The 14,833-nt window shown below is 48.9% G+C and overlaps 1 protein-coding gene across 3 annotated transcripts in view; it reads right to left on the reverse strand.

Annotated features, from left to right (window-relative positions):
• LOC134969172 (uncharacterized) overlaps nucleotides 1-13,804 on the reverse strand; it is a 114,757-nt gene extending 100,953 nt beyond the window's left edge. Inside the window, exons 1-2 of one of the 3 annotated variants that reach the window (XM_063944939.1) lie at nucleotides 13,243-13,801; nucleotides 8,592-8,693 (exon numbers count right to left, since the gene is read on the reverse strand). In XM_063944939.1, the coding sequence (XP_063801009.1) occupies nucleotides 8,592-8,693; nucleotides 13,243-13,672 (532 nt within the window). In that variant the 5' untranslated portion in view covers nucleotides 13,673-13,801. Of the gene's footprint in view, nucleotides 1-8,591; nucleotides 8,694-13,242 lie in introns of all 3 variants that reach the window. The other 2 variants (XM_063944938.1, XM_063944940.1) reach the window with 2 other exon arrangements.
• Nucleotides 13,805-14,833: the final 1,029 nt, after the last annotated feature.

The following is a 14,833-nucleotide window of genomic DNA, read 5'->3' on the forward strand; positions in this document are numbered from 1 at the left end:
AGCTGCTTGTATACATATATTGCGCCTAAATTTAGTGCCCCCCCTCTCTTTTTAACCCTTTGAGCCTGAAAACTAAAGGGGAGAGCCTGGGGAGCTGTCTTCCAGCTGCACTGTGAAGAGAAAATGGCGCCAGTGTGCTGAGGGAGAAGCCCCGCCCCTTTTTCAACTGACTTTCTCCCGCTTTTTCTGGAATACTGGCAGGGGTAATTTTACATCTATATAGCCTCTAGGACTATATATGATGTAGATTTGCCAGCCAAGGTGTCATATATTGCCCTCAGGGCGCCCCCCTCAGCGCCCTGCACCCATCAGTGACCAGAGTGTGAGGTGTACATGAGGAGCAATGGCGCACAGCTGCAGTGCTGTGCGCTACCTTGGTGAAGACCGAAGTCTTCTGCCGCCGATTTTCCGGACTCTTCATGCTTCTGGCTCTGTAAGGGGGACGGCGGCGTGGCTCCGGGAACGAACACCAAGGTCGGGTCCTGCGGTCGATCCCTCTGGAGCTAATGGTGTCCAGTAGCCTAAGAAGCCCAAACTACCACCTGTTAGGTAGGTTCGCTTCTTCTCCCCTTAGTCCCTCGCTGCAGTGAGTCTGTTGCCAGCAGATCTCACTGTAAAATAAAAAACCTAAATATACTTTCTTTCTAGGAGCTCAGGAGAGCCCCTAGTGTGCATCCAGCTCAGCCGGGCAGAGGATTCTAACTGAGGTCTGGAGGAGGGTCTTAGTGGGAGGAGCCAGTGCACACCAAGTAGTCCTCAAGCTTTCTTTAGTTGTGCCCAGTCTCCTGCGGAGCCGCTAATCCCCATGGTCCTTACGGAGTCCCAGCATCCACTTAGGACGTCAGAGAAACACTGAAAATATCAATGTTGACACACAACGCAAAGCTGAACAGAGTGCTGAAGAGACACACCAGCAAGTCACACTGGCTGGATGAAGTGCTGAAGAGACACTCCAGCAGGTCACACTGGCTGGATGAAGTGCTGAAGAGACACTCCAGCAGGTCACACTGGCTGGATGAAGTGCTGAAGAGACACTCCAGCAGGTCACACTGGCTGGATGAAGTGCTGAAGAGACACCAGCAAGTCACACAGGCTGAATGGAGTGCTGAAGAGACACACCAGCAGGTCCCACTGGCTGTATGGAGTGCTGAATAGACACACCAGCAGGTCCCACTGGCTGTACGGAGTGCTTTAGAGACACACCGGCAGGTCCCACTGGCTGTACGGAGTGCTGAAGAGACACACCAGCAGGTCACACTGAATATACGAAGTGCTGAAGAGACACACCAGCAGGTCACACTGTATATACGGAGTGCTGAAGAGACACACCAGCAGGTCACACTGTATATACGGAGTGCTGAAGAGACACACCAGCAGGTCACACTGTATATACGGAGTGCTGAAGAGACACACTAGCAGGTCCCACTGGCTGTACGGAGTGCTGAAGAGACACACCAGCAGGTCACACTGGCTGTACGGAGTGCTGAAGAGACACACCAGCAGGTCACACTGGCTGTACGGAGTGCTGAAGAGACACACCAGCAGGTCACACTGGCTGTATGGAGTGCTGAAGAGACACACCAGCAGGTCACACTGGATATACGGAGTGCTGAAGAGACACACTAGCAGGTCACACTGTATATACGGAGTGCTGAAGAGACACACCAGCAGGTCACACTGGATATACGGAGTGCTGAAGAGACACACTAGCAGGTCCCACTGGCTGTACGGAGTGCTGAAGAGACACACCAGCAGGTCACACTGTATATACGGAGTGCTGAAGAGACACACCAGCAGGTCACACTGTATATACGGAGTGCTGAAGAGACACACTAGCAGGTCCCACTGGCTGTACGGAGTGCTGAAGAGACACACCAGCAGGTCACACTGGCTGTACGGAGTGCTGAAGAGACACACCAGCAGGTCACACTGGCTGTATGGAGTGCTGAAGAGACACACCAGCAGGTCACACTGGATATACGGAGTGCTGAAGAGACACACTAGCAGGTCACACTGTATATACGGAGTGCTGAAGAGACACACCAGCAGGTCACACTGGATATACGGAGTGCTGAAGAGACACACCAGCAGGTCACACTGGATATACGGAGTGCTGAAGAGACACACTAGCAGGTCACACTGGATATACGGAGTGCTGAAGAGACACACCAGCAGGTCACACTGGATATACGGAGTGCTGAAGAGACACACCAGCAGGTCACACTGGATATACGGAGTGCTGAAGAGACACACCAGCAGGTCACACTGGATATACGGAGTGCTGAAGAGACACACTAGCAGGTCACACTGTATATACGGAGTGCTGAAGAGACACACCAGCAGGTCACACTGGATATACGGAGTGCTGAAGAGACACACCAGCAGGTCACACTGGATATACGGAGTGCTGAAGAGACACACCAGCAGGTCACACTGTATATACGGAGTGCTGAAGAGACACACTAGCAGGTCACACTGGATATACGGAGTGCTGAAGAGACACACCAGCAGGTCACACTGAATATACGGAGTGCTGAAGAGACACACCAGTAGGTCACACTGTATATACGGAGTGCTGAAGAGACACACCAGCAGGTCACACTGTATATACGGAGTGCTGAAGAGACACACCAGCAGGTCACACTGTATATACGGAGTGCTGAAGAGACACACTAGCAGGTCCCACTGGCTGTACGGAGTGCTGAAGAGACACACCAGCAGGTCACACTGGCTGTACGGAGTGCTGAAGAGACACACCAGCAGGTCACACTGGCTGTACGGAGTGCTGAAGAGACACACCAGCAGGTCACACTGGCTGTATGGAGTGCTGAAGAGACACACCAGCAGGTCACACTGGATATACGGAGTGCTGAAGAGACACACTAGCAGGTCACACTGTATATACGGAGTGCTGAAGAGACACACCAGCAGGTCACACTGGATATACGGAGTGCTGAAGAGACACACTAGCAGGTCCCACTGGCTGTACGGAGTGCTGAAGAGACACACCAGCAGGTCACACTGTATATACGGAGTGCTGAAGAGACACACCAGCAGGTCACACTGTATATACGGAGTGCTGAAGAGACACACCAGCAGGTCACACTGGCTGTACGGAGTGCTGAAGAGACACACCAGCAGGTCACACTGGCTGTACGGAGTGCTGAAGAGACACACCAGCAGGTCACACTGGCTGTATGGAGTGCTGAAGAGACACACCAGCAGGTCACACTGGATATACGGAGTGCTGAAGAGACACACTAGCAGGTCACACTGTATATACGGAGTGCTGAAGAGACACACCAGCAGGTCACACTGGATATACGGAGTGCTGAAGAGACACACCAGCAGGTCACACTGGATATACGGAGTGCTGAAGAGACACACTAGCAGGTCACACTGGATATACGGAGTGCTGAAGAGACACACCAGCAGGTCACACTGGATATACGGAGTGCTGAAGAGACACACCAGCAGGTCACACTGGATATACGGAGTGCTGAAGAGACACACCAGCAGGTCACACTGGATATACGGAGTGCTGAAGAGACACACTAGCAGGTCACACTGTATATACGGAGTGCTGAAGAGACACACCAGCAGGTCACACTGGATATACGGAGTGCTGAAGAGACACACCAGCAGGTCACACTGGATATACGGAGTGCTGAAGAGACACACCAGCAGGTCACACTGGCTGTACGGAGTGCTGAAGAGACACACCAGCAGGTCACACTGGCTGTACGGAGTGCTGAAGAGACACACCAGCAGGTCACACTGGCTGTATGGAGTGCTGAAGAGACACACCAGCAGGTCACACTGGATATACGGAGTGCTGAAGAGACACACTAGCAGGTCACACTGTATATACGGAGTGCTGAAGAGACACACCAGCAGGTCACACTGGATATACGGAGTGCTGAAGAGACACACTAGCAGGTCCCACTGGCTGTACGGAGTGCTGAAGAGACACACCAGCAGGTCACACTGTATATACGGAGTGCTGAAGAGACACACCAGCAGGTCACACTGTATATACGGAGTGCTGAAGAGACACACCAGCAGGTCACACTGGCTGTACGGAGTGCTGAAGAGACACACCAGCAGGTCACACTGGCTGTACGGAGTGCTGAAGAGACACACCAGCAGGTCACACTGGCTGTATGGAGTGCTGAAGAGACACACCAGCAGGTCACACTGGATATACGGAGTGCTGAAGAGACACACTAGCAGGTCACACTGTATATACGGAGTGCTGAAGAGACACACCAGCAGGTCACACTGGATATACGGAGTGCTGAAGAGACACACCAGCAGGTCACACTGGATATACGGAGTGCTGAAGAGACACACTAGCAGGTCACACTGGATATACGGAGTGCTGAAGAGACACACCAGCAGGTCACACTGGATATACGGAGTGCTGAAGAGACACACCAGCAGGTCACACTGTATATACGGAGTGCTGAAGAGACACACCAGCAGGTCACACTGGCTGTACGGAGTGCTGAAGAGACACACCAGCAGGTCACACTGGATATACGGAGTGCTGAAGAGACACACCAGCAGGTCACACTGGATATACGGAGTGCTGAAGAGACACACCAGCAGGTCACACTGGATATACGGAGTGCTGAAGAGACACACTAGCAGGTCACACTGTATATACGGAGTGCTGAAGAGACACACCAGCAGGTCACACTGGATATACGGAGTGCTGAAGAGACACACCAGCAGGTCACACTGGATATACGGAGTGCTGAAGAGACACACCAGCAGGTCACACTGGCTGTACGGAGTGCTGAAGAGACACACCAGCAGGTCACACTGGCTGTACGGAGTGCTGAAGAGACACACCAGCAGGTCACACTGGCTGTGTGGAGTGCTGAAGAGACACACCAGCAGGTCACACTGGATATACGGAGTGCTGAAGAGACACACTAGCAGGTCACACTGTATATACGGAGTGCTGAAGAGACACACCAGCAGGTCACACTGGATATACGGAGTGCTGAAGAGACACACTAGCAGGTCCCACTGGCTGTACGGAGTGCTGAAGAGACACACCAGCAGGTCACACTGTATATACGGAGTGCTGAAGAGACACACCAGCAGGTCACACTGTATATACGGAGTGCTGAAGAGACACACCAGCAGGTCACACTGGCTGTACGGAGTGCTGAAGAGACACACCAGCAGGTCACACTGGCTGTACGGAGTGCTGAAGAGACACACCAGCAGGTCACACTGGCTGTATGGAGTGCTGAAGAGACACACCAGCAGGTCACACTGGATATACGGAGTGCTGAAGAGACACACTAGCAGGTCACACTGTATATACGGAGTGCTGAAGAGACACACCAGCAGGTCACACTGGATATACGGAGTGCTGAAGAGACACACCAGCAGGTCACACTGGCTGTACGGAGTGCTGAAGAGACACACCAGCAGGTCACACTGGCTGTACGGAGTGCTGAAGAGACACACCAGCAGGTCACACTGGCTGTATGGAGTGCTGAAGAGACACACCAGCAGGTCACACTGGATATACGGAGTGCTGAAGAGACACACCAGCAGGTCACACTGTATATACGGAGTGCTGAAGAGACACACCAGCAGGTCACACTGGCTGTACGGAGTGCTGAAGAGACACACCAGCAGGTCACACTGGCTGTATGGAGTGCTGAAGAGACACACCAGCAGGTCACACTGGCTGTACGGAGTGCTGAAGAGACACACCAGCAGGTCACACTGGCTGTATGGAGTGCTGAAGAGACACACCAGCAGGTCACACTGGATATACGGAGTGCTGAAGAGACACACCAGCAGGTCACACTGTATATACGGAGTGCTGAAGAGACACACCAGCAGGTCACACTGGCTGTACGGAGTGCTGAAGAGACACACCAGCAGGTCACACTGGATATACGGAGTGCTGAAGAGACACACTAGCAGGTCACACTGTATATACGGAGTGCTGAAGAGACACACTAGCAGGTCACACTGGATATACGGAGTGCTGAAGAGACACACTAGCAGGTCACACTGGATATACGGAGTGCTGAAGAGACACACCAGCAGGTCACACTGGATATACGGAGTGCTGAAGAGACACACCAGCAGGTCACACTGGATATACGGAGTGCTGAAGAGACACACCAGCAGGTCACACTGTATATACGGAGTGCTGAAGAGACACACCAGCAGGTCACACTGTATATACGGAGTGCTGAAGAGACACACCAGCAGGTCACACTGGCTGTACGGAGTGCTGAAGAGACACACCAGCAGGTCACACTGGATATACGGAGTGCTGAAGAGACACACCAGCAGGTCACACTGGATATACGGAGTGCTGAAGAGACACACCAGCAGGTCACACTGTATATACGGAGTGCTGAAGAGACACACCAGCAGGTCACACTGGCTGTACGGAGTGCTGAAGAGACACACCAGCAGGTCACACTGGATATACGGAGTGCTGAAGAGACACACTAGCAGGTCACACTGTATATACGGAGTGCTGAAGAGACACACTAGCAGGTCACACTGGATATACGGAGTGCTGAAGAGACACACTAGCAGGTCACACTGGATATACGGAGTGCTGAAGAGACACACCAGCAGGTCACACTGGATATACGGAGTGCTGAAGAGACACACCAGCAGGTCACACTGGATATACGGAGTGCTGAAGAGACACACCAGCAGGTCACACTGTATATACGGAGTGCTGAAGAGACACACCAGCAGGTCACACTGGATATACGGAGTGCTGAAGAGACACACTAGCAGGTCACACTGGATATACGGAGTGCTGAAGAGACACACCAGCAGGTCACACTGGATATACGGAGTGCTGAAGAGACACACCAGCAGGTCACACTGTATATACGGAGTGCTGAAGAGACACACCAGCAGGTCACACTGTATATACGGAGTGCTGAAGAGACACACCAGCAGGTCACACTGGCTGTACGGAGTGCTGAAGAGACACACCAGCAGGTCACACTGGATATACGGAGTGCTGAAGAGACACACCAGCAGGTCACACTGTATATACGGAGTGCTGAAGAGACACACCAGCAGGTCACACTGGCTGAACAGAGGGGGTAATTCAGAGTTGATCGTAGATGTGCTAAGTTTAGCTCATCCACAATCAGTTGCTCTGACATGCGGAGGGACATCCAGCACAGGCGGCGATGCATTTGTACCTGACAAGTAGATCCCTGCCAGCGCAGCTCCTCCGCGCTGGCAGGGAGCTACTGACCGCATCCCGGGTCGCAGCGGCTGCGTGTGATGTCACGCAGCCACCGCGGCCCACCCACCCAACAGTCCAAACACGCCATTGGCACCCCTCTCCCACCCCGCGACCGCTTCTGCCTGTCAATCAGGCAGATGCGATCGCAGCCCAGAGATGCTCATAGCATATCACTGGGCTCCCGGGGTACGCGTGCGCACTCGACAAAAAGATTCAGACTGCGATCGCTGCTGCTGCTGCCGCGATCCAGTCTGAATTAGCACCAGAATGCGAAAGAGACACACCAGCAGGTCACTCCTACCGATATTCAGGCTCATGTTGATGGCTGTCACTGGTGAGCTTCTGCTGTCCTCTAGGCTAACAATAAAGCTAACACTGTCACTTTACATGTCCATATAACATTTGCTTATAGAACCACAAGAGAATAGAGTGCAGAATATGTATATGCAACTGCATTCTGTTGCAGGACAGTGAGTCACACAGTGCCAGCTCAGTAGGGGTAGGCGATGGTTGTCACAGTGGTCTCTGAGATGATGGCACCCTTCAGAATGCCTCAGGAATTTAGGTTAAATAACATCAGTATAATAACCATGGATAGTGGGAACCCATCAGACATCATGGGGCATGTGTAATAGGGTTCGAGTTTTCCGGAGGTGCAGGATGCCGGACGTTCTCGGATGTTTTTTTTCAAAGCAGCAATGATTTACAAGGCAAAACCATGAAAGTGTGAAAGGGGTAAGTATAACTGTAGCCATAGATCTGACCCATGTACAGTATCCCGGCTCATACACAGGTTGGAGCCAGGGTTTCAGTGTGAAAGGAGTATTACATGGCAGACCCTTAAGGCACTGCCACAGCCCGTAGATTATAGAGCAAGTTATCCATCACTGACACAGAAAAATCTATGTATGTGTTCTTACTGAGAAGATCCTAGGAGACAATCATATGCAAAAATGTTTGTAGTAATCCATCACTGGACTCCCAAGGCTGTGATAGCAAAAGTGCATTGCAGGAAGGTACAGTATTTAGCATCTACAATAGTCATCCTATTATCTTTTATTTATGGGTGCCACAAGGTGTCCACAGTGCCGTAAAGTGGTAATCCTATTTACTGTGTAAAAAATCACAATATCATTGTACCATATTATAAGCCATAAGCAAAACGGGCTTATATTTTACTTTGCTGAAAAGTTAGGAATTATTTTTGCCCCATCAGTTTAACCCTCTGACACATCAAATGAAACCAGTTAAATCAGAAACTTGAAAACATCTTACATCATAAAATGTAATTTTTAATCATATGCACTTAGAACAGACATTAGCAGCTCACTTTTTGCAGTATCTTTCCATGTTGGAATATCCTTCAATTTGATGAAATCTTTAACAGCGTAATGCTCCCGCCTCTGCTTGTTGTTGAGGCCCTTTAGGTAATCTATGTACAGACAAGAAAAAAATATAACATTAATAATAAGAATAATAATAATAAAACTCCTTAGAATTTTATTAAAATATATGTTTTTCAACTTCAACTCCCCAAAAGCTGATAGTTCTTATTTTCAGGATGATTATGTTTTACACGCAGTCATTGAAGTCATGCATTCAACGCTTGTTCTTATAGCCAGCTTTACTTCTTCTCTCCAAAAATGTATCCATGCAAACAAACAGACCTTACACAAATACATGGCTTTGCTTTCCATCAACCACAATGTTGAATACAGCTTTCACAAGTGTAAATATTCAGTACTTGGGGCCTAATTCAAGGTTGATTGCAAAAGCAAAATATTCCTCTACTGGGCAAAACCATGGCGGTCATTCCGAGTTGTTCGCTCGTTGCCGATTTTCACTATATTGCGATTAGTCGCTTACTGCGCATGCGCAAGGTTCGCAGAGCACATGCGCTTAGTTATTTTACTCAAAAGTTAGGTATTTTACTCACGGCATAACGAGGATTTTTCATCGTTCTGGTGATCGTACTGTGATTGACAGGAAGTGGGTGTTTCTGGGCGGATACTGGCCGTTTTCTGGGCGTGTGCGAAAAAACGCTGGCGTTTCTGGGAAAAACGCAGGAGTGTCTGAAGAAACGGGGGAGTGTCTGGGCGAACGCTGGGTGTGTTTGTGACGTCAAACCAGGAACGAAACTGACTGAACTGATCGCAATGGCTGAGTAAGTCCCGAGCTACTCAGAAACTGCTAAGAAATTTCTATTCGCAATTCTGCTAATCTTTCGTTCGCAATTCTGCTAAGCTAAGATACACTCCCAGAGGGCGGCGGCTTAGCATGTGCAATGCTGCTAAAAGCAGCTAGCGAGCGAACAACTCGGAATGAGGGCCCATGTGCACTGCAGATGGGGCAGATATAACATGTGCAGAGAGAGTTAAGGCCCATACACACTGGGCGATTTTGAGCTGAAAGCAGATCACTTTTGGTGTGTTGAGCTGCTTTCAGCTCAAAGCCGCCCAGTGTGTATGCACAAGCGATGAGCGCGCTCCTGCTTCATCAGCAGCGGCCGCCATTCATCTACTGGTATTATCAGTAGATGAACGGCGGTGTGAGCGGCTTTCCATAGCGTCTTGCTATGGAAAGCCGCTCACCCCAGCTGACATCGCTGGGCAGGAGGGGAAAAGCGCTGTGTGTCTGCACCGAGCGCTTTTCAGCCCAGCGATGTCAGCGATCATCACTGTGCATACACGCTGGGCAAAAACGCACAGTGTGTATGCACCTTTAGATTTGGGTGGGTTATATTGTTTCTGTGCAGGGTAAATACTGGCTGCTTTATTTTTACACTGCAATTTAGATTTCAGTTTGAACACACCCCACCCAAATCTAACTCTCTCTGCACATGGTATATCTGCCCCCTCTGCAGTGCACATGGTTTTGCCCATTAGAGGAAGATTTTGCTTTTGCAATCAACCTTGAATTAGGCCCTTGGTACGCTATTCTGCAGGAAGTAGGTGAGTACATGATTGAAACACTGTTAGAAGTGAAGTCAAAATATAAGGTTTTGAATTTGCTAATAGAACAGGTGTTTTTTTTTATGGCCATGTGCACTCAGCATTAATGGGTTAAATAATGGTTGAGTTATTTACCGGACCATTCAAAAGAAACCTAGCCAAAAACTGGAAAGACTTTTATCCATATCTGAGAAGGAGTAAAGCTTCTTTACACACTATACAATAATTGGCATGTTTTGTTGCATAGTGCGTATGAATGATCATTTCGGAATTTCGCCGATAAACAGAAAAAATCATGGTCACAAACACCATGCTTCAATTATCGGATCAGTCGACAAAGGCAGAAAATCTCGGTATCAGTCTCCTGATATTGGGGGTAATTCTGAGTTGATCGCAGCAGGAACTTTGTTAGCAGTTGGGCAAAACCATGTGCACTGCAGGGGAGGCAGATATAACATGTGCAGAGAGAGTTAGATTTGGGCGGGTTATTTCGTTCTGTGCAAAGTAAATACTGGCTGCTTTATTTTTACACTGCAATTTAGATTGCAGATTGAACACACCACACCCAAATCTAACTCTCTCTGCACATGTTATATCTGCTCCACCTGCAGTGCGCATGGTTTTGCCCAACTGCTAACAAATTTGCTGCTGCGATCAACTCAGAATTACCCCCATTGTGCAGTGTGTGGGAATTCTTTATAGTCTGACCTTATTTGCACATTTTTCCATGACTAAACCATCCTCCTTGTGGGCGCACATATGCAAATTCAGTGTGATGTGGCATACTGAACAAAAAAATAAATAAAAAAAAGCTAAGTGTGTAGCTCAGATATTGGGGCCTCCGATTTTCGTGCCGATTGTTGGTTGAAAGGACCAAAAACATTGAACAGTGTACCTAGCTTTATACATAATAAAAGATATTCCTTTATGATCTACACACGTAGGGCTCTTGCACCACTTCCACTAAGCAACCAAATCACTTTCTGTGTTGTTATTGGGGTGAGATTATAAACAGGTCAGCTTCTGGCCTTATTTACCAACATCCCTAATAATCAGAATGACTTGAGTCAATTTATTTTGTAACATTTAGCTCTTTTCAGAGCTTTGGGTCTGTTTCAGATATGGTGCTACTTGAATCGCTGCTCGTCTTTGGACACATCAGCGATGCGAAAATATGGTAATGCTGCAGGAGACGTCTTGAAAATAAAAAGACGCCTTCTGTCTGAAGACACAGCATTATTATTATTATTACATTTAATTTATAAGGCGCCACAAGTGTTTTGCAGCACCGTACAAAGGCCAATACAGGGACATAAAACTTAACATTACAGTAAATAACAAAAATAGAGTACAGGCAACAAAGAGCACCCCACTTCTCAGAACATAATACAGCTTAGATGTAAGTAGTGAGTGAGTAATCAGCGCACTACTAGGAGCTGGTGGCCATAGATAGAGATGAGCCTTCACCAGCAGGAGAAAAAGCGGGTAAAGATGGTCGCTGAGTAGGAGAGGACTGTGAGTGAAATGTGTCGAGAAGAGGGTTTTGACAACAAGAGGAAAGAGGGCCCTGCTCTGAGGAGCTAACAATCTAGTAGGAAGGAGCGACAGACAGATGACATGAGGTGCAAGCAAGCGGGAGGTAGCCTGATGGCAGGGTGTAAGCAAAGCAGAGATGGTCAAGGCATGAGGCAGGGGGATGGAGGAGCAGCCTCAGGGCTAGGTTATGTATCGGAATGGTACACTTTGATGAATAGGTGTTTTTTCAGTGCCCATTTGAAGCTTTGCAAGGTCGGGGAAGAGTCTAATGGAGCGGGGGAGTGCATTCCACTGAAGGGGTGCAGCAGGGGCACAAATGTAACTAATGGTCGCAGTCATCACCCATTTGAGTAAATCTAAGCTTACTCAGAATAGGTGACAGAACCCCTCTGCCAGGGCCAGGAAATCTGGGTCAGAAGACGCAGACTGTGACTTCAACACATCTACAAAACGTGTGGGAGTGACACGTCCCCGTTTTGAAAAACTGTCCAAATCGCCACCTCTACTCCGCGCCCCTCCTCCCCCATGCAGTGTGTGGGGTCAACGTAATATTACTTCTACGATATGAGTGTTTACAGAAAGTGACAGCAGTGATATCTCCAAAGGGATTGATATAGAGCTGAATACATTGAAGGTATCCTATGAAAGCGCCATCCGATTAGACTGTTGTGGCACCTGCCCAACCATTTTCTCCTGTAATTGCACACACTTAACAACTGTCCATTGCTCCAAGCCATGTATTGTACCTGCAAATCAATAGTAAAGGGCCCACCAGACCTTTTCCTGTGGTATAGTACCCAGGGGCAAAAGAAATTCTATTTTGCATTATGATTTTCTGTAACCTCTTCTTTATAGTGGTATTATGAGGTTTCAAATCCTTCTCAGCATTTGGAGAATTCTATGAGGATGTAACAAACACAAAAAAATATTCTGGCAAAAAAAAAAAGACAAATTTTCTCATTTTAAAAATTAGCATTAATAGTATTAATAATTGTTTGGGTATCAAAGAGGTGCAATTTTAATAGTACAGTAACACAAACTTATATATATATATATACACATATACACCCATTTGTGAAGATTTGTCCCAGGAAATATTGACTGTACAGCACAGCAGGATTTCTTATATCGTTTGTATCTAAAGATACATACTATTTCTTATCGCCTTAACCTTTCTGAAAAATAACTTCAAAGAAGCATATGAAATGCACACCCTACTGTAATATGAGCAGTCATGCATTTCCCAGTGGCTAAAAAGCAAATGTGTGGAATCCAAGTTGAATGAGACCTTACCACTAACTTTTTTTTCTTTATTTTAGTTTGAATAGCAAATGAGGCTCTACAGCATTTCTGCCCAGCAAGACCACAGCTGAACACACGGAGGATGTACTACTAATGGAATACAGTATGTAACTGGGCACAGTGTTAGGACGGTCAAAGCAGACAGTGTTAGATATATAAAGGAACTTTGAGCAGTGTTACAGTAGTTCTCACTTTTGGCCTCCTTCCAGCTGATGGAGGGAGAGTTCAGGTCAATCTTCCCACTGGCTGCCATGGTGCAAGCTGAAATAGTCAATGGCCTTGATATGAAGCAGTGCTGAGCGGCACAGTACGGACGCAGCAGCGCAGACTGGGGGAGCAGAGCACCTGCCCTGGGGGTAATCCTGCTGTTACAGTACGGGCGGGTGGCGGTGACAGGCGAGGAGAAGCCCGTTGGAAGGCTATGGAGACTAGGGACGCTCCTCCGCGACGGCTGCACTGCTTTGGGCAACAGGGGCTGAGGTGCGGGGTGCGCAGCCCGAGTGAAGGCAGAAACCCCGGAGTGGTGGAGTGCAGTGCAGGTGACCGCTGTCACAGACTTGGAGGAATAATACAGCGATAAGGGGCTGAGCGCCCAGCGGTCTCTGATCACCCTAGAAGTCATGTAGATAAATATAGCCGGCAGGCTGGAGACACTGGCCGCAGAGTATAATTAGCTCGGACAAATGGTTCTTCCTTATAAGTGACTACTGGCAGCAGCTAGGGTGCATGGGTCTGTACGAGGAAACGGGGCTGGAACGCAAGTGCGGTTCAGGCTCTGACGCCTGGGCTAAACGTCTGTTATTGGGCATTGGCTGTGTTGCTGAACTGAAATGTCTGCAAAATCCCGCAGCGGTAGCCATTTTCCTGGAGATCAAGCATTTCAGTTTTACTTCCAACTGAAATAAAAAACACATACTTGCCTACCTGACCCTCTCCATGAGGGAGAAAATGCTCTGTTACTGGTAATGTATGATTGCCATCACCTGTGGTGAGCTAGTTAATTGACAAGAAAGGTGTTTCACCACAGGTGATGGCAATCATACATTACCAGGAAAGTCCAGGAACAGAGCATTTTCTCCCTCATGGAGAGGGTCAGGTAGGCAAGTATGAATAAACAGTATGATTATTCAGCCACTGTGTTCTGATGGGTGTAGTTATTGTGCATGCGCACAGCGGCTATTCACTGGAGTCAGAGGAAGAGGGGGCATGCCAGCGACTCACAGAGCGCTGGGCATGTCCCCTCAGTGACAAAAATGGGGGCGTGGCTCGCGATCGCGGTCCTCCTGCGTAGCCACACCCCCTTTCTTAGGTCACACCCCTTTTTCGGGAGCGCGAGCGGCTTCGCCGCGCGTGTGTGTCCCTCTTTAGGGAACTGTAAAGTTGGGAGGTATGCATCACCTGTGGTGAAACATCTTTCTTATCAATTAACTAGCTCATCACAGGAAAGTCCAGGAATAGAGCATTTTCTCCCTCATGGAGAGGGTCAGGTAGGCAAGTATGGTGTAGTATGTTATGCCGGGGTCCCGACCGCGGGTAGCTGGGCGAGCCCAAATGAGCCAATTGCGGGCTCGCTGCGCTGGCTACGCCGCGGGCACGGTGGCACGTTCTCCCTCCAGGGTGGTTGTGGACCCCCAAGAGGGAGAATAGTTGTTGGTATGTCGGGTGTCGGGATTCCGGCGCCGGTATACTGAGCGCCGGGATCCCAACAGCCGGCATACTGAATACCACCCGTTCTGGGGTGACATATAATGACGGATCCTTTACTACTATTGCAGTAATTAAT

Source organism: Pseudophryne corroboree, chromosome 11, assembly GCF_028390025.1.
Source record: "Pseudophryne corroboree isolate aPseCor3 chromosome 11, aPseCor3.hap2, whole genome shotgun sequence".
Classification (NCBI taxonomy): Eukaryota; Metazoa; Chordata; class Amphibia; order Anura; family Myobatrachidae; genus Pseudophryne; species Pseudophryne corroboree.